Genomic DNA, 25,695 nt, shown 5'->3' on the forward strand with positions numbered 1-25,695 from the left:
CACAGTGTGGATTTCAGAAAGTGCACAAAGACCTCGCGTGTACACTTACCATAACATGGATTTTGAAATACTGTTCAAAGGAGAGGCTCTCGTGGCACTCTGATCGAGCCTCTCACAAATGGAATGGTGCATCTCAAAACAGCATGTTTGAGAGTCATCAACCCAATCTGAGCGCTCTGGGGGAAAAAACAGAGAACTCCGTCTCATATGAGAGGAGAACTCCGAATTTAGAGTAGCGCGCTCATAGGCGACCCTCCTTGGAGAAGGGGAGCGCTGCTAACTACCACTAGAAACACCCATATATCCCCTCAACATTGAGGGAGCTCTGGATTGGAAAACGGTCTTAAAAACCTCGGTTGAGAGACCGGAAGCTACGAGTTGTGCCTTTTCAGAGATCACACCTACAGCCTCTAAGGCTACGTTCACACTGCAAGGCTTAATGCTCAATTCCGATATTTTGAAAAAATTTGATTTTTTTGCAAGGCCGTTCACATTTCCAATTAAATGCGACCTTTTGTGATCTCCTGTGTGAACGTGAAATGACCCGGAAGTGACCCGCATGCGCAGAAGAGTACTCAATGAAAATTAAATCTACTCGTTTTAAGAAGAAAATTAAAAAGAAGGAGGAGAGCAAGGTTTTTGGCCATGGCGTTTTGTGGAACAGTGTTAGCAATGTCGGTACAGAGAAACGTGTGGGTGCGGGTCGCAGCTAGGAGTGGTGGGATACTGATGTGAGTGGCTTCACTAATACAGAATTCATCAGTTTATCTTCTCGTTCCCGCCTACTTCAACGCAGAATTATGACGTTTGTAGCGTATCAATGACGTACGGGTCGGATACATGTGGCCTGCCCATTCAGACGGAGGTCGCATTTCAAAAGATCGGATACGTATCAGATTCAGGACCACATACCCAAGTGGCCTGGGTCACATTTGAAAAGATCGGATCTGTGTCGTTCAGACTGTCATGAAAAGATCAGATACAGGTCGCATAGGGGCAAAAAACTCAGAATTGGGTCGTTTCAGCCTGCAGTGTGAACGTAGCCTAAGCTCCATGCGGGGGCGCACCCTCCGCCTGCGAGAGGAGATCTCTCCTGACAGGAACCTCCGATGGAGTACCGTCAAAAAAGAGAAATCAGGCCCAGGAATCGTACCTGGCCAGAACCCAGAACGGGGCTACTAACAGCAGCCGAACACCGTCCCGGCGCACTCTCTCCAGAACTCCTGGGTGCAGAGCAATCGGGGGAAAACCGTACAGATGAAGCCTCGGCCATGTCTGTACAATGGCGTCCAGCCCCATTGGAGCTGGATGAGTCAGAGGAAGCCAGAGGGGACAGCGCGATGCTCTCTTGAGTCGCAACAGATCCACCCGAGTCTGGCCAACCCCTACAACTCTGCTTCATCACCTCAGTGTGAAGCCGCCATTCCCCCGGGCCTTGACCCCTGCCTCAACAGAATTTCTGTTCCCATATTAAGATACCCAGGAATGTGACTGCTCTCAGTGAGAGGAGTTCTCCCTGGGACCACCGTTGAGGGACTTAAGCAGCCAGGAGGCCCCGTAGGGTGACCTGGCCAGACATCCATGAAATTCCCTGCAGTGCTGAGCCAGCGTTGATGATCAGCGAGGCTCCCGCAGAAGCCTGTGACCTCGGCCGCCTAATACCGGAGCACTGTAAAGGAAACTCACAGAGTGTTTTTTTTTTTTTTTTTTTTTTTTGTCGACACATAACCACCAGCAATTTAATACACAAGTATATACAGAAAGGGTTACAATTTTACTTACCCACCCTCCTGTATCGGAGCCCCCCTCAAGGGGCACCTCCTTTTAGTCCGGACCATCAGTAAGGTGGTTGTTCTGTGAACATAAAACCATCCAAAACATCATAAGTCCAGCATAGGAGACTGTTATGCAAGAAATTCCCCACCTAACCTCAATTAGGTGGAGAGCTGGTGGTTACAGGGGGATTAGGCAAACGAGGATAAAAAACAGAAGTTAAAAAACACCCAAGGGAATGAGTAGCTACGTTAGGTAATGCTCCGATTCGGATGAGAACGCTGCCTTGTCTGAATCACATCCTTCAGGTCCTGCTTACCTCCTCGTGACCCACGATTCCTCTTACACTTACCTGTCATCGGGGGAGGAGCGCGAGCCGCAACACTAGCCTTCTGCGTCTGTCTTTGATCCTCAGATCGAGACAGGCCAGGACCCCTATATTGTTCGGGCTCGGACCTGGACCTTCGTGGAATGAAGGTTTTAAAGGCAGCTGAGCGCGCCCTTGCCTCCCTGAACTTCTCGACCACTGTCTCAACGGAGGTACCGAAAAGTTCGGAAGGCGAGACCGGAGCATCGAGAAGAAAGCCCCTTTCTTTCCTCCCGATGTCTGCCAAGTTGACCCACAGATGTCTCTCCGTTACCACCATGGCCGCCATAGACCTACCCATGGCAGAGGCGGCCTGCTTGGTAGCACGAAGAGAGAGGTCTGTGGTGCAGCGCAGCTCGGCGACCTGATCAGCTGAAAGGCCCTCGCCTTCATCCAGGTCCTTCAGCAGGACCCAGCAGAGCACAAACTTCAGTATCAGAAAGGGTTAATGACAACACATCTTCCTCCTGAAGTTCACTCTCGTCTGCAACCCAAAGAGCGCGAAAGGGAAAGTCCCTCTCTAAACTCCTCAGCGAGCTCCATCTGCGATCCCCACGAGCTCATTCTCCTCCGTGCCTCAGCAGCGGCTGGTCCTGAACCGCGGGAATCAGATGGTCGTCCTTCTTTCCTCGAAAAGAGAGACAGACGAGAGCGGAGCTTTTTCATAGAAAAATGCTCGCAGTGCACGCAGATCGCCCCCTTGAGGACATCGCATGTGTGCTCTTCACCCAAACAAGAGACGCAAAGACTGTGTGTGTCATCAGGTGTCAAATAACGCCGACTTGGATGTACACACTGTCTAAACGCCTTACTAGTGGATGCCATGATAAACAAAGAAAGATCGCTCTTACCGTGGTCGTTCTCTCAGAATGCACGCTTCAGTCAATGAAGACGAAGAAGATAAATGACGTACTCTCCGGGCGCTTATTTATAGTCGCGCCGGTAGTGACGTCAGAGGCTGTCGCCGGCCAACGCATTGGCGTTTTTTCATTGTATGCTTCAGACACGGGTCCAACGAGGTGTTCCCCATAGCGACCCCTAGAGGACGCAGTTCGAAGTTCCCTTGAAAGGGAATCTATCATTTTGACCCATACAGTGTATTGTTGGCTATTGCTCACTGTGTGGCTTTCTTTCACAATTTTTTCTCCATTCTCCAACAGGCCATAACAGCCTTATACACATCTGAGTTGAAACCCTATGTTGTATTTGTGAAGCCTCCGTCAATAGAGAGCTTGAGATTGAGTCGAAGAAAAGCAAAAGTTTTGTCAAGTCAGAATGAGCAAACACCTACAAAAATATTTACGGTAAGAGATATAATGATTGTGGTTTCCTGCCAACTCTATCTGTTTGTGCGTTTTGGTTGATATCGTTTTGTACTGTCTGATTGGCTGGTGTTGATACTCATTACATCTCATCTAAGAAATGATTATACTGATACTTGCATATACTATAAAAAAAAAAGTTAACAAATGTGTATCAGATGTGACACTTCGGGATTTTGAGGCTTTTTTTCTGCTCTGTGTTGGCCTCTCCTTTAGCTATAAAAGCATGATGTGTCAAATATAATATTGATTTATTGATTGATTGTCTAAAGATTCAATAAACTGTTCCGTTTCAAATTAGATTTTTCTTAAATCAGGCTTTACAGGGTGAAAATATACATTTGAAACAATGTACTTACTGTGTAAAATATGTTGTTACATTGTACTTATATTTAAGTGCATGTAATTTGTGTGAATGTGTAATGTAATCACAGTGAACCGACCCCTAAGCTTAAACCTACGCCTTCTCCTAACCTTACCACGATAGCAGCAACTGCGTATTTAATTTAATTTAATTTTTTTATTTTTTTTATTTTGCATAACACAAAAAAGTACACGATAAGTGCACTGTATCAAATGTGTATTAGTCCATAGTGATTAAAAATACTTTATATAATGTGGGACCAAAAAATACATATTGGAGAATCCCACATTCTTAATTCATGACCTTCCTGATGTTACACATTTTCAGTACATAGGTGGTAAAGGTCTGACCTGACCTGTCATCTTGACCCAACTCTCAGCTTCTTTGGCAGTTGGTGCACCTTTTAATGCACCAAGGGTCCCTTTTAAAAATCGCTCCAGGGTGGGCTGCAGGTGTGCCCTATGAGCACACACAGGTTCATCTTCGTACACTTCCAAATGTCTGAGGGTTGTTCAGGCTTGGGGTAGAAGGTTTTCTGGTAAGCCCACTGAGACACATCTGTGTCATGTTGTGAGCTTGAGCACCTAAGTCTGCCCTGGGGTCTTATAAAAGACTTAGGTCATCTCCCTCACACCTGGATGTTGTTTTACAAACTACCAAGATCTTGGGTGTAAATGTGTTGCTCATCTTTCCATATTATACCAGGACAAGTCCTATATGACTGTACTGAGCACTGACCTTAACAAGACACACTTGGACTTCCCTTGTTTTCATGATTTATTGGACTGACTCATCTTTACAGTCTTTTTAACTTTCTTACTCCAATCCAAGCCAGATCAGTCTGATGCATAATGTCACATCATTTTTATAATTCATAAACCGCAAAGTGAAATACCTTTTGAGGTAAGGCAAGACATTTATAGGCAAGATGTATTATTTCTGACCATCTGCAGCTTTAGGTAAAATGTCTGTTCAATGTTAAAAATAGTGGACAATATCGTAGCAGAGAAAGAACATTTGACTGTTGACCTGAATGAATTTAATATGAACTCTTCAAGAGGTCATTGGATGCCCATTTTCCACAAGTTGATATGATTATTTAGGGTTTTAATGAAAAATCTATAAAAAAAAATATATATATATTTCTCAGTGGCAGTGTAAAAAACACAATTTTTACCCTGTCAAAATCAGCTCTGTTTTCAGCAAGCTGTTTAAGTCCATGTTGCTTTAAATGCTAATGAGCTCTGCTGACCCTGCCCCTCTCTTCTGTGGGGTCACGAGCAGACTGTAAACGTCAATCACAAAACTTGCTAACGAGCACATATTGGGAAAGGCGATTTGCAAAGATTCATAAAAAACCCATATACTCGCTTCTTCTGTAGATGAAACTGGATCTCGAATAATTTGCGTGAACATAAACCCATTTAGGCAGATTGGGGATCAGCACATTCCCTTCAAAAACGAAAGTAACATCAATCCTTTGCATCTTTAGTGGTTCCAATGTTGGGAGTAAATGGCGACAGCTATGTTCATTATTACATCCAACAACAAAACACCTCAATCTCTTAATCAGAGACATTCTTGTCATGCATCGGAGTTGACACAATGGCAGACAGCTCACAGCTCACTCAGGGCGGGTCTAAGGTAAGAGGGCCTCGTCAATCAACAATCGTAGAAAGGGCCTGTGCAGAATTACGTCATTCTGACAGGAATCAGCCTGATTTGAGAAAGGGGATTTTAAAATAGGGATTAAAAAAAAAAAAAACACTGGGTGGATTTTTATCATTATACTGTAGGGTGGATGTGTACACACACTTCCAACACACATTTCCACCACAAAAGACTGCTTTATAAGTAATCTTCCTGATTTATCTCAATTCCTTATCACATCCAAAAACTCAGAACAACTTGATGTTACAGAAACTATGTGTAACAATGTTTGTTGTATAGGAAGGAAGACGGCAGGGTCGGCTGTTACTACTGACTGCTTTTATTTACAATTCAAAACAAAAAGTGTGCAAAAACCGGCACAAAAGAGACAAAACCATAAACATAAATTAGTCCAGGAGTGTAGCAGTCAGCAGTCCTTCTCTCTCTCCCTCGCTCCTGTTTCTCCTGGTGTTTTATACTCTCTCCACACCAATCACTGCAACAAGAGACAGGTGTTCGTTATTTGCGCTTAACCCACTCACTCACCGCGCGTCTCCCGCTGCAGGGTTCACTAAACCACGCCCCCCCTTGCCACATACCCCCACCGCCCGACTCAGTCCGGGGAGCCATCCGGCACCCAGCCCCCTGTCCAACGTGTCCGTCTGCAACAATAAAGGGAGAGAGAAACCAGGAGAGTAAAGCAATGGCCAGCCACATAGAGCAGCCTTCACCTGGGTAAACGCCTGCTGGCATGGCTCCGTCCACTGAACCATATCTGGTGCTTCCTTTTTAGTGAGATCAGTCAAGGGGCTGGTGAGGTCCGAATAATTAGGCATAAACCTTCTATAATATCCCGCCAGCCCCAAGAACTGTCTCACCTCCTTTTTGGTCTTGGGACGCTGACAGGTTGCAACCGCTGCAGTCATATCAATTTGGGGATGCACCTGTCTATGTCCCAAGTGAAAACCCAGATACTTTACCTCCACGTGCCCAATCGCACACTTCTTTGGGTTGGCCGTGAGCCCAGCCCCACTCAGCGACCTCAGTACCGCCCTCTCATGCTGCTTATGCCGCTGCCAGTCATTACTAAATATAATGATATCATCTAGATAGGCAGCAGCATATGCACCATGGGGCCGCAACACCCTGTCAGTCGCTCAAACGTAGCTGGCGTGCCAAACAGCCCGAAAGGGAGTGTAACAAATTGGTGCAACCCAAACGGCATCATGAAAGCAGTTTTTTCTCAGGATAATGGAGACAAGGGGATCTGCCAATAACCCTTTGTTAAGCCCAATGTCGAAAAAAAACGAGCCGTACCGAGCCGGTTAAGCAATTCGTCAACCCATGGCATTGGATATGCGTCGAATTTCAAAACAGCATTCACCTTGCGAAAATCCACACAGAACCGCTCTGAGCCGTCCGTCTTGGGAACCAAAACTATCGGGCTCGCCCAGTTACTGTTGGATTCTTCTATTACCCCCATTTCAAGCATCGCACCTAATTCTTCCTGAACTACTTTTTTCTTGTTTTCAGGCAAGCGATATGGCCGGCTGCGAACCACCACGACTGAATCTGTCTCGATATGGTGCTAAATGAGATTTGTACGGCCAGGTAGGGGAGAAAACACGTCAGCAAACTCCACCTGTAATGTAGCCAAATCAATGAGCTGGGAGGGCGAGAGATGATCTCCCCCTGGGGCCAGAGCAAGAGATTGTTTTTTTTATATTCGCTTCTGGTCCAAGATCATCCTCTCTGCTAATCACCGTCGCCAACATCACTGATTCTCCCTCATTCCATTTTTTCAGGAGATTGAGGTGATAAATTTGACGTGCTCCTCTCCTATCTGAGCGTATTACCTCATAAACGAGCTCTCCAACTTCCTGTGTGACCTCAAACGGTCCTTGCCACTTTGCAAGTAATTTTGAACTTGACGTTGGGAGTAATACAAGCACTTTATCTCCCGGTGCAAATTTACTCAAATTGGTTTCCCTGTTATACAGCAGGCTCTGTTTGTCCTGGGCCTGTAACAAATTCTCCATAGAGAGTCAAAGTCAAAGTCACCTTTATTTATATAGCGCTTTAAACAAAATACATTGCGTCAAAGCAACTGAACAACATTCATTAGGAAAACAGTGTCAATAATGCAAAAATGATAGTTAAAGGCAGTTCATCATTGGATTCAGTTATGTCATCTCTGTTCAGTTAAATAGTGTCTGTGCATTTATTTGCAATCAAGTCAACGATATCGCTGTAGATGAAGTGTCCCCAACTAAGCAAGCCAGAGGCGACAGCGGCAAGGAACCGAAACTCCATCGGTGACAGAATGGAGAAAAAAACTTTGGGAGAAACCAGGCTCAGTTGGGGGGCCAGTTCTCCTCTGACCAGACGAAACCAGTAGTTCAATTCCAGGCTGCAGCAAAGTCAGATTGTGCAGAAGAATCATCTGTTTCCTGTGGTCTTGTCCTGGTGCTCCTCTGAGACAAGGTCTTTACAGGGGATCTGTATCTGGGGCTCTAGTTGTCCTGGTCTCCGCTGTCTTTCAGGGATGTAGAGGTCCTTTCTAGGTGCTGATCCAGCATCTGGTCTGGATACGTACTGGATCCGGGTGACTGCAGTGACCCTCTGATCTGGACACAGACTGGATCTGGTGGCCACGGTGACCTCGGAACAAGAGAGAAACAGACAAATATTAGCGTAGATGCCATTCTTCTAATGATGTAGCAAGTACATAGGGTGTTATGGGAAGTGTTTCCGGTTCCGGTTTGCCTAATTAATGCAGCCTAAAAATCCTTTAACGGATTTGGATAATAAAAACATATTAGTATGTTATGTGTATGCCAGGTTAAAGAGATGGGTCTTTAATCTAGATTTAAACTGCAAGAGTGTGTCTGCCTCCCGAACAATGTTAGGTAGGTTATTCCAGAGTTTGGGTGCCAAATAGGAAAAGGATCTGCCACCTGCAGTTGATTTTGATATTCTAGGTATTATGAAATTGCCTGAGTTTTGAGAACGTAGCGGACGTAGAGGATTATAATGTAAAAAGAGCTCATTCAAATACTGAGGTGCTATACCATTCAGGGCTTTATAAGTAATAAGCAATATTTTAAAATCTATGCGATGCTTGATAGGGAGCCAGTGCACTGTTGACAGGACCGGGCTAATATGGTCATACTTCCTGGTTCTAGTAAGAACTCTTGCTGCTGCATTTTGGACTAGCTGTAGTTTGTTTACTAAGCGTGCAGAACAACCACCCAATAAAGCATTACAATAATCTAACCTTGAGGTCATAAATGCATGGATTAACATTTCTGCATTTGACATTGAGAGCATAGGCCGTAATTTAGATATATTTTTGAGATGGAAAAATGCAGTTTTACAAATGCTAGAAACGTGGCTTTCTAAGGAAAGATTGCGATCAAATAGCACACCTAGGTTCCTAACTGATGACGAAGAATTGACAGAGCAACCATCAAGTCTTAGACAGTGTTCTAGGTTACTACAAGTGGAGTTTTTAGGTCCTATAATTAACATCTCTGTTTTTTCAGAATTTAGCAGTAAAAAATTACTCGTCATCCAGTTTTTTATATCGACTATGCAATCCAATAGTTTTTCAAATTGGTGTGTTTCACCGGGCTGCGAAGAAATATAGAGCTGAGTATCATCAGCATAACAGTGAAAGCTAACACCATGTTTCCTGATGACATCTCCCAAGGGTAACATATAAAGCGTGAAGAGTAGCGGCCCTAGTACTGAGCCGTGAGGTACTCCATTGTGTTATTGGTTTAGATGATTTAACAAGTTTATACAATTCTTCCTCTCCTATGGTAGAGAATGAGTGGAACTGTTCCTTAGGGGGTCTATAGTGCACTGTCTGATGTGATACTGTAGCTGACGGCTGAATGGTTGCAATTTTATCTCTTATAGTATCGATTTTAGAAGTAAAGTAGTTCATAAAGTCATTACTGCTGTGGTGTTGGGAAATGTCAACACTTGTTGAGGCTTTATTTTTCGTTAATTTAGCCACTGTATTGAATGAATACCTGGGGTTATGTTTGTTTTCTTCTAAAAGAGAAGAAAAGTAATCGGATCTAGCAGTTTTTAATGCTTTTCTGTAGGATATGTTACTTTCCCGCCAAGCAATACGAAATACCTCTAGTTTTGTTTTCCTCCAGCTGCGCTCCATTTTTCGGGCTGCTCTCTTTAGGGTGCGAGTATGCTCATTATACCATGGTGTCAAACTGTTTTCCTTAACCTTTCTTAAGCGTAAAGGAGCAACTTTATTTAAAGTGCTAGAAAAGAGAGAGTCCATAGTTTCTGTTACATCATCAAGTTGTTCTGAGGTTTTGGATATGCTAAGGAATTTGGTTACATCAGGAAGATAACTTAAAAAGCAGTCTTTTGTGTTAGAAGTGATGGTTCTTCCATACTTGTAACAAGAAGTAGAATTTACAATTTTGGCTATATGAATTTTGCACAAAACTAAATAATGATCTGAGATATCATCGCTTGGCTGAATAATTTCAACACCACCAACATCAATTCCATGTGACAGTATTAAATCTAGAGTATGATTTCGACAATGAGTAGGTCCTGAAACGTGTTGTCTAACACCAATAGAGTTCATAATGTCTATAAATGCTGATCCCAATGCATCGTTTTCATTATCAACATGGATATTAAAATCACCAACTATTAAAACTTTATCTGCAGCCAGAACTAACTCGGATGTAAAATCACCAAACTCTTTAATAAAGTCTGTATGGTGCCCTGGTGGCCTGTATACAGTAGCCAGTACAAACATAACAGGGGATTTATCATTAACATTTGTTTCTCTGGATAATGTTATATGAAGCACCATTACTTCAAACGAGTTATACTTGTAGCCTGCCCTCTGAGAAATCCTGAAAACGTTGTAATAAATTGAAGCAACACCTCCACCTTTGCCTTTTAGACAAGGCTCATGTTTATAACAGTAATCTTGGGGGTGGACTCATTTAAAATAATGTAATCATCAGGTTTTAGCCAGGTTTCTGTCAAACAGAGCACATCTATATTATGATCAGTGATCATATTATTTACAAAAAGTGTTTTCGTAGAAAGGGATCTGATATTCAATAAGCCAAGCTTTATCATTTGTTTATCCATATTGCTTCTGTTTTTTATTTGTTGAACCTCAATTAAATTGTTAATCTTAACTTGGTTTGGACGTTTTTTGTTTTTTCTAGTTCGGGGAACAGACACAGTCTCTATAGTGTGATATCTAGGTGAAAAAGTCTCTATGTGCTGAGAATTAACTGACCTCTGTGACGGGAGGCAGCTAGCAGACGGTCGGTTTAGCCAGTCGGTCTGCTTCCTGACCTGGGCCCCAGTTAGTAAAGTATAAACACTAAGACTATTTGCCATATTTCTAGAGAGAAGAGTGGCGCCACCCCAGGAGGGATGAAGACCATCTCTTTTAAACAGGTCAGGTCTGCCCAAAAAGCTCATCCAATTGTCTATGAAACCTATGTTATTCTGTGGGCACCACTTAGACATCCAGCCATTGAGTGATGACAATCTGCTATGCATCTCATCACCACGGTAAGCAGGGAGGGGACCAGAGCATATTACAGTGTCTGACATCGTGCTTGCAAGTTCACACACCTCTTTAAAGTTATTTTTAGTGATCTCCGACTGGCGAAGTCGAATATCATTAGCGCCGGCATGAATAACAATCTTACTGTATTTACGTTTAGCATTAGCCAGCACTTTTAAATTTGCCAAGATGTCAGGCGCTCTGGCTCCCGGTAAACATTTGACTATGGTGGCTGGTGTCTCTATATTAACGTTCCGTACAATAGAATTACCAATAACTAGAGCACTTTCATCAGGTTTCTCAGTGGGTAGAACCTGTTTAATGTTTTGATCGGAACAGAAGAGCGGTGTTTTGACCCACGACTACACTGCCTCACCGTCACCCAGTTGCCCTGCTGCAGGGGCTCTGTTTCCGGAACCGAACAATGTACAGGAATCCCTGAGCTAGACGCATCCAAAGCCGTATCTAGAGCCCTAACATTCTTACTGTCCTCAATTAAAGTTTGGATGCGTGTCTCTAATTCTGAAATCTTCTCTGTCAGCCTAACTATTTCCCTGCATTTATCACATGTGAATCCCTCATCAGCGACAGAGATAGATAAACTGTACATGTGGCAAGAGGTGCAAGTAACAATGACGGGAGAAGCCATTACTCACCGTGCTTGATGAAATATTCTTACTGCGGTTGTTTGATGAACTTGTGAAAAACTGGAGCGAGGGAGAGGAGAAAAGAAAACAGCGATAGGTTCGAATGAAAACGCTAATGACAAGCTAACGAGTGCTAACGCTTTGCAGGTGTACTGCACTCACGGATATAAAATAAAAGTGAACGATCAAAGTTAATCTGATAAGATTGATCGATAATATCAGAAATATGGTGTGAATTAAGTTATATTTTACCACTTTAAAAACAGAGAGTGATAGTAAGATAAAGATTCTAGAGAAAAAATAAAATAAAAACAGCTACACGGAGCTACAATTTGCTACAGAAGGCCAACAGGAAGTAGAGAAAACACTGTCCAACAGCGACACCCGCAGGCAGGAGTACTGAAGTGCCACACCAAAGTGTGGAGTTTTGTTCTCAGGTCCATCACAAACTGAATTTCGTTTTTAGACTGAGAAGTTCAGTCCTCCCAAGTCTCTCTTATGACGTCCAGCACCCCCCTGGGCTGGCGACCATAGACCAAGTTGAAGGGGGAAACCCCGTGGAGGCTTGCGGGACCTCTCGCACAGCGAACAACAGGGGTTCCAACCATCTGTCCCAATTTTTGGCGTCTTCCTGAACGAATTTACGAATCATTGTCTTAAGAGTTCGATTAAAACGTTCGACCAGCCCGTCCGTTTGTGGGTGAAAGACGCTGATCCGAATTGATTTAATGCCCAATAATTCGTAAAGTTCGCGTAATGTCCGTGACATAAACGCCATGCCCTGATCAGTGAGGATTTCCTTAGGAATCCCTATTCGGGAGATTAAAGAAAACAGTGCGTCAGCAACACTCCTAGCAGAAATGTTGAGGAGAGGCACTGCTTCTGGATATCGTGTTGCATAATCCACAATGACTAATGCAAAACGATGTCCTCATGCTGATCGCTCTAATGGCCCGATGAGGTTCATGCCAATTCTCTCAAAGGGGACATGCATTAATGGGAGGGGGCGCAGAGGCACTTTTGGGGTGGCCGGTGGGTTTACCAACTGACATTCACGACAAGCCGCGTACCACCTGCGCACATTCTCGTGAATGCCCGGACAAAAAAATGGGTCATAAGGCGATTTAGTGTCGTTCCTTGTCCTAAATGACCAGCCATTGGATTAGAATGAGCCGCCTTAAAAAGCATTTCCAGTGGGCTCCTAGGAACTAACAACTATGTTGTATCTTTCTTCCTCTGCTTGTAATAACCTAGAACACTGTCTAAGACTTGATGGTTGCTCTGTCAATTCTTCGTCATCAGTTAGGAACCTAGGTGTGCTATTTGATTGCAATCTTTCCTTAGAAAGCCACATTTCTAGCATTTGTAAAATAGCATTTTCCATCTCAAAAATATGATGCTCTCAATGTGCAGAAATGCTAATCCATGCATTTATGACCTCAAGGTTAGATTATTGTAATGCTTTACTGGGTGGTTGTTCTGCACGCTTGGTAAACAAACTACAGCTAGTCCAAAATGCAGCAGCTAGAGTTCTTACTAGAACCAGGAAATATGACCATATTAGCCCGGTTCTGTCAACACTGCACTGGCTCCCTATCAAACATTGTATAGATTTAAAAATCTTGTTTATTACTTATAAGTAATAAGGACCTTTTCTAATTTAGCGCCCAAAGATTGGAATAACCTACCTAACACTGTTCGGGAGGCAGACACACTCTATCTAGATTAACCCTTTGAGCAATACAGTCCCACATACGGGATTTTTATTTCTGTGCCTCTGGGAGTATGGTCCCACATACGGGATTTAGAACGCTCGGTGACGTCGCATAACTGTCAAATTCAAACTGTGGTTTTGTGCACTGGCTGGCGCTGAGCCAGAGAAAGACGTGCACTGCTCTTGTCATATTATCACAACTATACAGTATTATTAACCACATAATGCATATTTTAGGTTTCAGACATTTAAATACACATAAATACTAGTAAAACAATACATTTAGAGTTTGAAAAAATACACACATGTCTATGGAAGCAACAATAACAATCCATTCCAATTTAATTTGCAGATGTGTTTTATTCATATCAGATACACATAGTGTAAGTAACTATAAAGTTCACTCTATTCTTCATCCAATTCACCCGCCACTTATTATTTGTATTGAGAGATTGATGAATTCACATGCTGTAAATCTGACCTACAGGAATCTCTGATCTGCATCATGAACAAACATGGCGGCGACTATCTCTCACATTACAGATCACGATCAAGATCATTTAGAAAGGTTTTTAAACGAAAAAACACACTCATTTACACATATTAAGATAGTAGCATTTTAAGTTTTACAGATTAATAATATTTTTTTGTATATTATTATGTATATTTTTATATGCTAAAATATTGTTAATGGTAATGTAATGTGTTTATATATAAATAATAATAATATATATATATTATTTATTTATTTATTTATTTATTGCCTTCATAATCAGACAACCACCTTCAAAACACAGGTACAATAAGATTAAGTACTTAAAACCCTAATGTAACTAACTTGCTAAAACGAAGAAATCATTATTTCAATGAAAAAACATCAAATGTGAGGTGTCATAGAGAATTCTGGGAATGTCAATTTTAAGATTTTTTACTGGCAATTATAAGCTTATGTGTAAACTATCCTATAAGATCAATTACAGTTTTTTCACCATCTATTACAGTTTTTTAGTGTAGCATTTTACTAATAAAATTATGATTTTTAAAAAAAAATCTCATTAATTTGATTCCCATCCCATTTGATTAATTGTTGTGCATGGGAAACACTCAAATACTCTGTTACTCTGTCTACAACTCAGACGAGGGGTTATACAAACAGTAAAACATTCTAGTGCTGTTATACTAATGATCACTATAAGATTCCAACTTGTAAACACATTCACAACCTCGTTAAACTCATAATTTACAATTTGTAAAATTGGAATGTTTGAAAAGCTCCGATTTCTCAATCCTAATTACAGTAATTCCATTAAGATGTGAATGCACCGTAAATATCAGCACTTTTGGAATGTCATTAAGCCAGTCAAATTTGCGAATGGAACTAACTGCTGTATATTCTCATGCACTGCTCTTTTATTCATTTTTACAGGAGGAGGACTTTCAGGATATGATTACCAGTGCCCAAGCCATGGAGAATAAATATGGCCACTTGTTTGAGAAAGTGATTATCAATGATGACCTTGCCATGGCATTCATTGAGCTGAGAGACGAGCTCACAAAGATAGAAACAGACACTCACTGGATCCCAAATACATGGGCTCATGTCTGAAAAAGCAATTCATGTTCACTGAACCACTTAGACACATGATAACTTTTGACTATGTTTTGGAGATTTTCTGCATATAAAAAAGGCACACCATATTATTGTAATTATACGCTTATAAGTAGTGTGTGCTGGCCAGTCATGAATCAACTGCATTCATAACCGCCAAACTCATGACACTGCACTGAAGTTTAAATAGTTTTGTTTATGTTGAGAAACAAGTAATTGTAAAGAATTTTTATCTGACCCTAATTCCTACATAATGATATACATTATGCTGTATTACTAGATTATTTCTATACACATATTGCTTTGTGCACTGTTGTGGCTCATGTTTTCACATTAATCGCTTACAGATGTGAATTTCCATTGAAAAGATGTGTTCTCAGTCTGGTTTAAGCGAGGTGGAGCACTACAGTTTCTTTCTTTTCTTTTTTTAAATTTTTTTTTTTTTTTTCAAAAATTGTGACTACAAGATTGAACTCTAGATTAGATCTCTGAAACACATCCAGGTAGCTCTATGTAAACAGTTCCAATCAAAGTTTAAATTTGTTCCTGACATCGAACTCATCAAATTAACATTTGCAGGTATACAAGGGGAACCATGAGTCAACCTCTCAGAAGGATCAGTCCAAAGCACCTGCTTTTTAAAGGTTTTAAACTAACAAAGAGCAATTCCCAGGGCAATTCCTCCCAAACATTGCATTTAGACAGGTTAGCTGACATGGAAGCTGAGAGGAAGACACTTGCTCAAGGTGAACTTAGTTGTTCCTGCAGAAGCCAGAAGAGGAAGTGGAGTTTATTTTCTCCAGCACTCAGTATATTCAAGGGGAATTAAAAAGTAACGGGGGAGTTTATGGGGTTAAACTGGATGGTTGCCTGGTCAGCATGAGGGACAGAACTCCACACATACCTGTATGTACCTTTCTGTGAAGCCAGAAGGAAAGGATGCTTTAGATGCAGTATGTCAGGGTTTTTTATCAAAATTGTGACAGATTGTGATAAAGATATCACAATGTTGTGTTGTGTCTTTATTCTAAACTATTCACCATTTATGGATTGTAGCTGCTTTTAGCCTTTCTCTGTTGCTTTCCACCAATTGTGGTTCTGTTCATATGGTACACATACTGTAAACCAAACTTGCTTTCACAATTTAATTCTGATTCCTGCAAATATCAGGCAAGTCACTTATAGAATGCAGAGTAACTTTCTTTTATAACTCTGCATGGACATACTGTATGTACACATTGTCTAAAAAAATAAATAATAATAATTAAATAAAAAACAAGGAAAGTAACATTCTCCAACTTTCACCATTTTTTTTCCTACCAGCAAACATCTTGGGCATAAACTTAACAAGTCTCACAGACATTTGACAAACTGAAATGGAATAATGACACATGGTTACATGTGGTTTGCCATTGGAAGGATGATCAGCTTTCCTTCCTGTCTCCCTATTGCACGTGTTAGGTTTCTTACATTGCGCTCATTGCCATTTATTGCTCTGGCCGCATCTGCTGTCCTCATGCCTCCCTGCAACAGGACTATGGCATGTTCACACAGTAAAGCTTTGGCTACTTGGATATGGATTTGACAAAATGGTCTTTAAAGGGTTACTCCACCCCAAAATGAAAATGTTGACATTAATCACTTACCCCCATGTCATACCAAACCTGTAAAAGCTTTGTTCATCTTCACTGGGAGGCTTGTGACTGTCCCATTGACTGACAAGTAAATTACATTGTCAAGGCCCAGAAAAGTTTGAAAGACATCATCAGAATGGTGCATCAGCGGTTCAATCTGAATTTAATGAAGTGACAACAACACTTTTTCTGTGCAAAAAAAATAAAATAAAAAAATTGAACTTTATACAACAATTTGTCTCTACATCGGAGTAGAATATCCGCTGGACGCAAATAAATTGTTTTTTTCTGTGTCAGTGTCATGATGGACTGGCATGAGGTGTCCGAGGTGGGTCTTGAACCCGAGTCTCCCAGTCAGGGAAAGCTAGTTCTCTACCTCTGGTCTACTGGGAAGACCAGCTTCTTAGAAGACACATGTGCAGAAGGAAGGGCAAACTCAGAGGCTCAGGTAACTCAAAGGCAGGCAGTCTTTACTTGATCTCAGTAGTAAAATATAAACAAAATATCAGTTACAGCTTTACAGCACAAAACAGAAGGTAGTCCAATAGGCAACTGGAAAATGAAACTTAACAGGTCTACAACACAGGTAATACGTACTGGGTAGGCCCAAGACTGAACACAGCACAATGAAACTGCCAAACTTAAATAGGTCAAAGTACAGGTGCAACACATTAACTTAATGAGCAGTCTTAATTAAAGAGTTCACGGCCGTTAGTGCCACCTAGTGGCCTGGAGAGTTCTCTCATTAAGGTGCAGGAGGTGCCCACCAATGGTTGGGAGAGTAATTACACGTGGTAGCAGACAGCGCTCCCTAGTGGCTTGGAGAGTCATTACAGGAGGAGTCTTACAGTCAGACACGCCACAAGGAAGTCAAGTCACCTTTATTTATATAGCGCTTTAAACAAAAAAGATTGTGTCAAAGCAAATGAACAACATTAATTAGGAAAACATTGTGTCAATAATGCAAAATGACTGTTAAAGGCAGTTCATCATTGAATTCAGTGATGTCATCATCTCAGTTCAGTTGAAATAGTATCTGTGCAATCATTTGCAATCAAGTCAACGATCTCGCTGTAAATGAAGTGAAATGACCCCAACTAAGCAAGCCAGAGGTGAGAGTGGCAAGGAACCAAAACTCCATCGGTGACAGAATGGAGAAAAAACCTTGGGAGAAACCAGGCTCAGTTGGGGGGCCAGTTCTCCTCTGACCAGACGAAACCAGCAGTTCAATTCCAGGCTGCAGCAAAGTCAGATTGCGCAGAAGTATGATCTGTTTCCTGTGGTCTTGTCCTGGTAGTCGTCTGAGACAAGGTCTTTACAGGGGATCTGTATCTGGGGCTCTAGTTGTCCTGGTCTCCGCTGTCTTTCAGGGATGTAGAGGTCCTTTCAAGGTGCCGATCGACCATCTGGTCTGGATACGTACTGGATCTGGGTGACTGCAGTGACCCAGTGGATACAGACTGGATTTGGTGGCTACGGTGACCTCAGAATAAGAGAGAAACAGACTAATATTAGTGTAGATGCCATTCTTCTCGTAAAGTGGCACCTGGTGGCACAGAATTAATTAGCATTTTCATTCAGGCGAAAAGACCAACAAGTGGGTGGACAATATGCTAATGTTTCATGTTGACTTCAACGCTTTGGAATTCGTTTTAAATATGACTAATTTCAATGATTCAGAGTCAATCTTTCTTTTGAGAGACAATAACTTTATACACGGTGCACTTTCAGATGTAAAACTTTGCAGAATGTTTTCATTCACTTAGAGCTGTGTTACACACTGCATGAAAAGGTAATTTTCAAAAATCCATAATAGGATTATATAATCTGTAAATATCTATGTACTTTATTTCTTTCTTTTATTTTTTTTTTAAATCCACCTGCTGACCTATCAAATTCAAGGACCTCTTCTGTAATAATGAAATTATATCCAGCCTTTAAAGCTGAGAGTACTGTAATTTTCCACTCAAAATTTTCATGTATCTGTGGTGGATGTGAAATGAGTTTATTAGTCAGTCATGGCTCATCCAAATGTCAATCAATTTAGTCTTTTTTTATGTAACTGATTTATAATGACTAGAAAGAGGCCAGTGTATTAAGAGAAATCTGGATGAAGAGCTGGATTCAGTATTTGTCTGGTTTTGTGTGGAGGAGCTGGATGGGTAGACAGCCCAGACTTTGTGGCTTTACGAGAGGTCAGATTTCTTCATGGGCTCACGTCATTGCTATTAAAGCGCTATCTGAACAGTGAGGCCCGAGTGTGTTAAAAAGACTAGGATACTTCATGCGCGCACATGCACACAGTGAAAATGCCAACAAAAATATGGCAAGCCATAGAGCTGCGGACAAGGGTTTAAAATAACTGATTGAGTTAAATATGCTACCATAATTCATGGTGAACAAGAGATTTGTGCTTTCCTGATTATCAAAAAATACAGCAGCAGATGCAATGTAAGAACAATGTTAATGAAACTACAAAAAACAAAGCACACTTTATCCCCAATGTCAAAACTCTCCTAAATCTATAGCCAAGCATTGGCCATCATTAAATTAAGGCCTGTCTTTCAGCAACAGAATGACAATTTGTGGTCAGCAGTAAAATCAAGTCAACTACTCAGTGTTTACAAAATCTAATCATGCAGCGATGAAGTTTTTAATGGGGGCTGTTTCAAACATATTTTTTAAGCACACTTACTCAATACAGAAGGCTAAAGAAGTGCACTCTAACAGTCTCCAGAGGACCACTCCTTTCTCTGGACATGCCACACAGAGGTTGTACACCTTATTGCCAAACCTCATATACTTAGAGCCATAGTTACCAGAACTCTGTTTCACGAGGACTTTTTCATGTAAATCTTGAGAAAAAAAGTACAAAAGCTGTCACTGGGGTGGTACCCTTTCAGTCTGTTTTGGCTCAGTTCGGTTCGATCTGTTAAGCTGGTTAATCCAGTTCACTAAAAGGAACCTGTTCAAAAGAATGGTTTGTTTGCAAACTAGACATCGCTCTGGACCATTTGCCTGAGGATATGGCTTACAGATAATAATGTTGTAATTAATGTTCAGTTTCTTGCACAGACTAATTGATTCACTTCATAAGACAACTGTATATCTTCAGGAGCCACTGGTAGTCATTGTGTGTTGGCTGTATATGATGGTAGTGATGGTAGCCATGAACTGTGAATCACCAAGGACCACAGTTTCATCTTAAGGTGAGCAAATTAAGAGCAATTGCTAATTTTGAGGTAAACTATTTCTTTAGCTTTATAGACTTTGCATTGGCAAAATATATTTTGTGTTCCACTACTGGTTTATGACATGAGGATGAATAAATGAAGACAGAATTTACATTTTTGAATTAACTTTGCCTGTTTAAAAGAATATACACCATTATTGTTCTCAATTTTTATGACACCAAGGCCTCCCCCAAAAAAGTCATTCTGAAAATGCATAGATCTGTTTTTTATTTGTGTGACTCTTCCAGGTAAAAAATAAATAAAATAACACACACGCACCTAAATATATATATTTCAACACAACAGTCATAGTAATACAAATAGGCAAACACTGCAACCATGTTATTTATTTATACCCAAATGCATGCTGGGAACGCCAGCATCCTGCAAAATCAACATCCTTGCAGCTAGTTAGGCCAAATTATTTGGCATATCTGTGGCTTTTTTCAAATGTATTTATTTATTCATTTTTCCGAAATCTAACTCTATAAATATACATCTATTGTTTAAAAAAAAGGGAAATAACTAAAACTATGATGCTTCATCTAAATCTAAATAATATTAATCAAAATTTAAACTATTTTAAGTTCAGCAAGTTCTTGTTCTCTGTGACAAAACGTGCACAATTTCAATGTTTTTATAGTAGCAATAAATCAATAAAATAATTGAAAGTGGAATTGTTTACTTCAACAGTCCACAGATCCAATTCCAAAGAAAGGCTCCAGAAACAGGCTGCTTTTGTACTAGCAAAATGTTTTATTTAGTCTTTCATTTAGTCAGTTGTCCCACTGTACCACATCTGTGTTGGCTCAATGCAAAAAGGCTTTGCGATTTTGCATGCTAGAGCTAGCAGTCTCTTAGAAGCCCATTCTCTCTTTCCAAGTATGGATTAGTTAAAAACCACCACTCCTTCCTGACCTTAGAAATGTTTCAATATTTGTTTATCAAGGCTGATAAGAGCATCTGTACACCCACTTACATCACTGTAGTGCACTACACAGGTGTACGTCTAGGTTTTCAGTAAGCTGCTCACCCCTTATTCCAGTGGCATGATTATATTGGCTTGGAAAGTGAAGAATTCCCCACAAACTTGTACTGTTTAACCTAGCACGCATAGACGTCTGTCTCTTGCCGCCAAATGGCGAACTAAAGCGTGTAATCATTCTGACAGCTGGACAGTTTCAATTAAGGGTTATTTATGGAGACTTGATGAATACAAGACACACAGGAGAAGCAGAGGGATTCTAAACACATTGAAAGCCAATCACAACAGATCCAGACAGAATGGCCCATTCTTACAGCTGACTGGAGCACATGAGATTGATTGGTTAATGAACCACTGTACACTGGGTGAATCTGACCTCACCATCATAGTAAGCAATTCTATGATCAATATGGATAAAACAGACCACCTCTTAGAACAAAATATCCTTGGGATGGAAATATGCCACAAATACTTCAATTTTACGAGAACTTCACTTAAACTTGAATCACCAAACTGTGCTTGGGTCACAACCATAACCGTCAAACCACCATCATGTGTGATTCATTGTGTCCATTCATTTAAAAACACAAATGCTCATTTTGGTATGTTGCCCCCCGCTAATAAATGAAAGAGTTTGCGGTTGCATTGCTAGGCTCCACCTTCATGAGCACATGAACCTGAAACCAGTAAGAGTACATGTTCCACTGGGAAGGTTGTCTGTCTAACTGACAGCTCTCATATTCAAAGTAAAATCTTCTAGAGACAAAGCTTCGCCTTTAACAGAACTCCAGACTGGTGAAAAAATTATTCAACGCTCCTTGGATCTTCACTTTATGTAAATTCGTCACCTTTCCAGACAGTTGAGAAGGCATTGGAGACTGGATCTGCTTTAAAACACCTAGGCTGTACCCAAATACTTGCATGATCTAGACACTGTAGGTCCCAGAAGGTCACAACGGAAAGAGCAACTTCATACCTAGCAGAAGCTTAAGGTTGTCCACAATTTGTTTTCTTTTTTAATTTGACATCTTTCCAGCTTCACTAGCCTCAGGGAATAGCAAAGCGTCCAATGGGTTTTTACTTTCCATCAGATGCAGTAGGTCATCTGGATATTATTCTCATACTGTACAGACATTTTTCTCATTGTACATAATGTTTCTTGCATACTGTGTACAAGGAATACATATGTACAAATATTCAGACGAAGGGCTAGACTTACGTCTTGACCCCGCTGTTATTTCATAATACAATACTGAAACTCCTTTTTTCTGCATTATATTTTTCCATAAGATGTGATTTACTGTGATGTCCGAACACTTTTGTTAGTGTAGAACATTCGGGTAGCATGTGAACAGAGTTAAGGGCCTGTGGGTTTAATGGACTATGACCAGAGAACACATAAAGAGCCAAAGTAACCTCCTGTTTATCTCTAACCATATCATTCACTTGGCCACTCAGGTTGGATCTGGGATTACAACAATGCTATTACCTTACAACATGCAAAAAAACAAACAAATACAAAACAAAAAAACAGGAAATTATATAAAATACCCCTGCAGATGCATACCAAGGTCAGTAAGTCTTTCTTAGATCATGTTTTTCAATGTAATATGGTGTGACTTCACCAAAACTGATACTGACATTTCTAAATTTTAACATATAGGAAAAGTATGTTATTCAATTTACTTGATGGTTATACCACATGAATAAAAACATTATAATTTAAACTTCTTGAAAATGGTATAACAGTTCTTGAAAAATTGGATACCAACATGAACGTAAAGAGTACAAAGAAGTTGAAACATTTAAGATAGATTAAGAGAGAAAGAAAGAAAGAAAGAAAGAAAGAAAGAAAGAAAGAAAGAAAGAAATATATGAATTTCTGGGGCGAAATTCTCTGTTAACAAGTTTAATGTTTTAAAAGAAATCAACCAAAAACACCTCTTTTATCTTTTCTCCCATTGTGCGAGCAACCATGAGTCATTTCTCCATATTTGACATGGCAGAAACATGAATGTAATGAATGTTTTTGTAAAATATCCACAAAAAGCTCTATTTACTGCAATTGTAACCAACCTCTACTTAAGGTCATCTATCCAAATGTATTTAGTTTGGCATAAAAGGGTATTGGGCAGCACCTATTTTCCAATGAAAACACTCCTTTATGTGGCTGTTGTAATACAAGCAAGACGAGACTCCAAAAACAGGACGCTTCCTCTCTGGAGTATTAGAACATGCCTGCAGTGGTTCCTGAAGATACAAATAGACATTGTAAGCAGGTATGCAAGCTGAGGTGTTGCTACTTTGTAACCTCGGCAGAATCAAACATTTGTAGCCAAAAACATCAGCTCAGAAAGAACATGGGACCATATCCGTCTCAAACAGCTACGTTATGTTGTGTCAGGCGATTACTTTTTACAGCGCACAATATTCCACACAAAATCGTCAGGTCCTCTGAGAAGGTGTGATTCGGACCATGACTTCAGCACCGTTGATTGTAGGAACTCCCATCGAGATGATTTACGGATGTTTATTTTCCTACACAATGAGAGGCTGTGAGAGAGGCAGAAGCCATCTGGAGTGGTCCTCGGATGGGTATTAATTCAATCTGCCCTGTTAACGAAATGTTATGGCTTTAACTCATGCATCAGAGGCTCAGCCATGCATATTCCACTGTTCTAGCTGAGAGGTAAAGTCATCTGTCCAGTGAAGACTTACATGGAGGTGAATGTATCTGTGTCTTTTTTACACCTTGTATGTCTTCTTTATGAATGCTTCCAGAAAGTGTCTCAAGGGAAGTGACACAACATATCAAAGATTTCACACCATCTGTCTCAAGATTTGAATTGGTTATATTTGGGATTATCATCCTAAGAAAAAAGTCAAACATAATTTCTGCATTTAATCATGTTATTGGCTCAGCCATTTATAGACTCAGAGTATATATAAACTTGGAAAGTTGATCAGACTTGACCATTATAGACCTAAAGCCAGAAGAGTGGCATTTTGGAAGAATTTGCTGGATTGCTAGTCCTTTCAACTAGAAAAATAACTTACAAGATTCCTACACATGCAGCCAAATTTTATGTTATTCCACAGTGATGGGAGATTCATTTTCCATTGCAAAATATCCTAATTTGTGTGTCTGGTCTTTCTTTTTGGATGGCCTTTTTGGAGGATTATGCATTGGGTTGTTTGTCTTGGTTCATTTTAGAATATCGGGAGTGTTCTTAAATCTTTAGAAACCTGAAAAATGAAGATGATATTTAACCCATTTAAGCCTGTGGGCAATTAAAGTTGCTATAGGCTATGCCAGACATTTTACAGTTCATAAAAAGCTTTCTATGAGAGTTCCTATAACACCTACTGTTGTTTTGCATGCTAAAAGACATTTTTGTGGGAAAATTAATGGGTTAAATGTTCTGTAGGTCTATTAATATAAGCTCTAATATCTTTACTAATATGTCAATAATTTAACTAACAGAAAAAAATACACCCCCCAGTTACTGCCTGTAGTATGATGTTTAGCACATGGCCCTTTACCATGCAATACGGTGCCAGCTGCTTCACACATGGGCCAAAAGCAGTCTGACACCATAAGTCACTGTAGCATTGAAGAATTATGTCGTCGTCATCCTCATCATCTTCAAAATGAACTCATTATCATCGCAACACCTCATTATGCTCCATTTGGGCTCAACCATACTCTAAACAGGGAGTCATAAATAAAGATGATTACAATAATGAGAGCCGTAATTGCAGGTGCAGTTTCTTCCATGTCATTAGCAAAGCTCCATGTTCAACACTGACCCATGATGAGTCTAATGAGAAACGTGAAATAACAAAAGGTTTTAGAGGCTCACCTCTCCCCTGGATCATATAGTCAATTGGCTGTGAAAGGCATAAAATTGCCCCATTGCTTGTCGACGGAAACCAGCATGATTCTAAGTAAGAAAAGGTTAATGTGCTACAAGGGGATTTCATCTTGAAGTTGAGATCTGGAGTTACGAGCGAGCAGAAAAACATAAAATTGTCGGCGTCCAAGAAAAAACCTGGAACGGGGGTAGGAAGCCGGTAGCTGTCAGAGTAGATTGCAGACCCTGGTAACAGAGACGTATGAAGCTTTGTTTTCAAAAGCAATGCGGTGCGTTTGAAAAGCCCAGGAATGGAGGGAAGTTTTGACACATCCGTATGGCTCTCAGAAGAGCACATTCATACTGAATTATCAATGACTGCTTGACTAGCAAACATGACCTGACTCATTAGGGATGTGAAACAAGATGTAGCATATGAGGTGAAAGAACCATGTGGCGTATGGTACACTCACAACTCTGTGGAAAATCATGTGGCAGGCACACAGTATTTGGACCAGAGGAGTGGGTTCGGATGAACATATGGGAGCTATTTGTTGGGTTAATGATGCATTAGTATGAAAATGTGATTAATGGCAAAGTCATAATTATATGATATAGTAACTACAGTGTTCAAACACCCAGGGACTTCTGGGAGTGTATGTGGCACAGACCAACACATTCACAAAGCAATTCATCAAGGGAAAGGCATGCTGGGCATTGCCTCTTCAGCCGGGCTTATTTTTACTAAAGAAGGCTGAAGAACTGGATATGTAATTACTTGATAGACTGAATAGGAGTGCAACTTCCGCTGCTTTGCGAAACGTGAGATGCAAAATTTATACTTCAATAAATGCAATCAAAACCTGTATTCTCAGCTCCTCCCTCTTGTTTCAAAAATCAGACAGTAATGACAATTGGAAAGCTGAGCTGAATATCTTCTGTAGAAACCAACTGTAACACAATAACCT

At 40.6% G+C, this 25,695-nt stretch overlaps 1 protein-coding gene across 1 annotated transcript in view; it reads left to right on the forward strand.

Moving 5' to 3' along the window:
- Window positions 1-15,574, forward strand: part of mpp7b (MAGUK p55 scaffold protein 7b) — a 79,263-nt gene extending 63,689 nt beyond the window's left edge. The window contains 2 exon segments of the mRNA XM_059501005.1: window positions 3,301-3,444; window positions 14,839-15,574. Of these exon segments, the coding sequence (XP_059356988.1) occupies window positions 3,301-3,444; window positions 14,839-15,018 (324 nt within the window). The 3' untranslated portion in view covers window positions 15,019-15,574.
- Window positions 15,575-25,695: the final 10,121 nt, after the last annotated feature.

The sequence above is a fragment of the Carassius carassius genome, chromosome 20 (genome assembly GCF_963082965.1).
Source record: "Carassius carassius chromosome 20, fCarCar2.1, whole genome shotgun sequence".
Taxonomy (NCBI): Eukaryota; Metazoa; Chordata; class Actinopteri; order Cypriniformes; family Cyprinidae; genus Carassius; species Carassius carassius.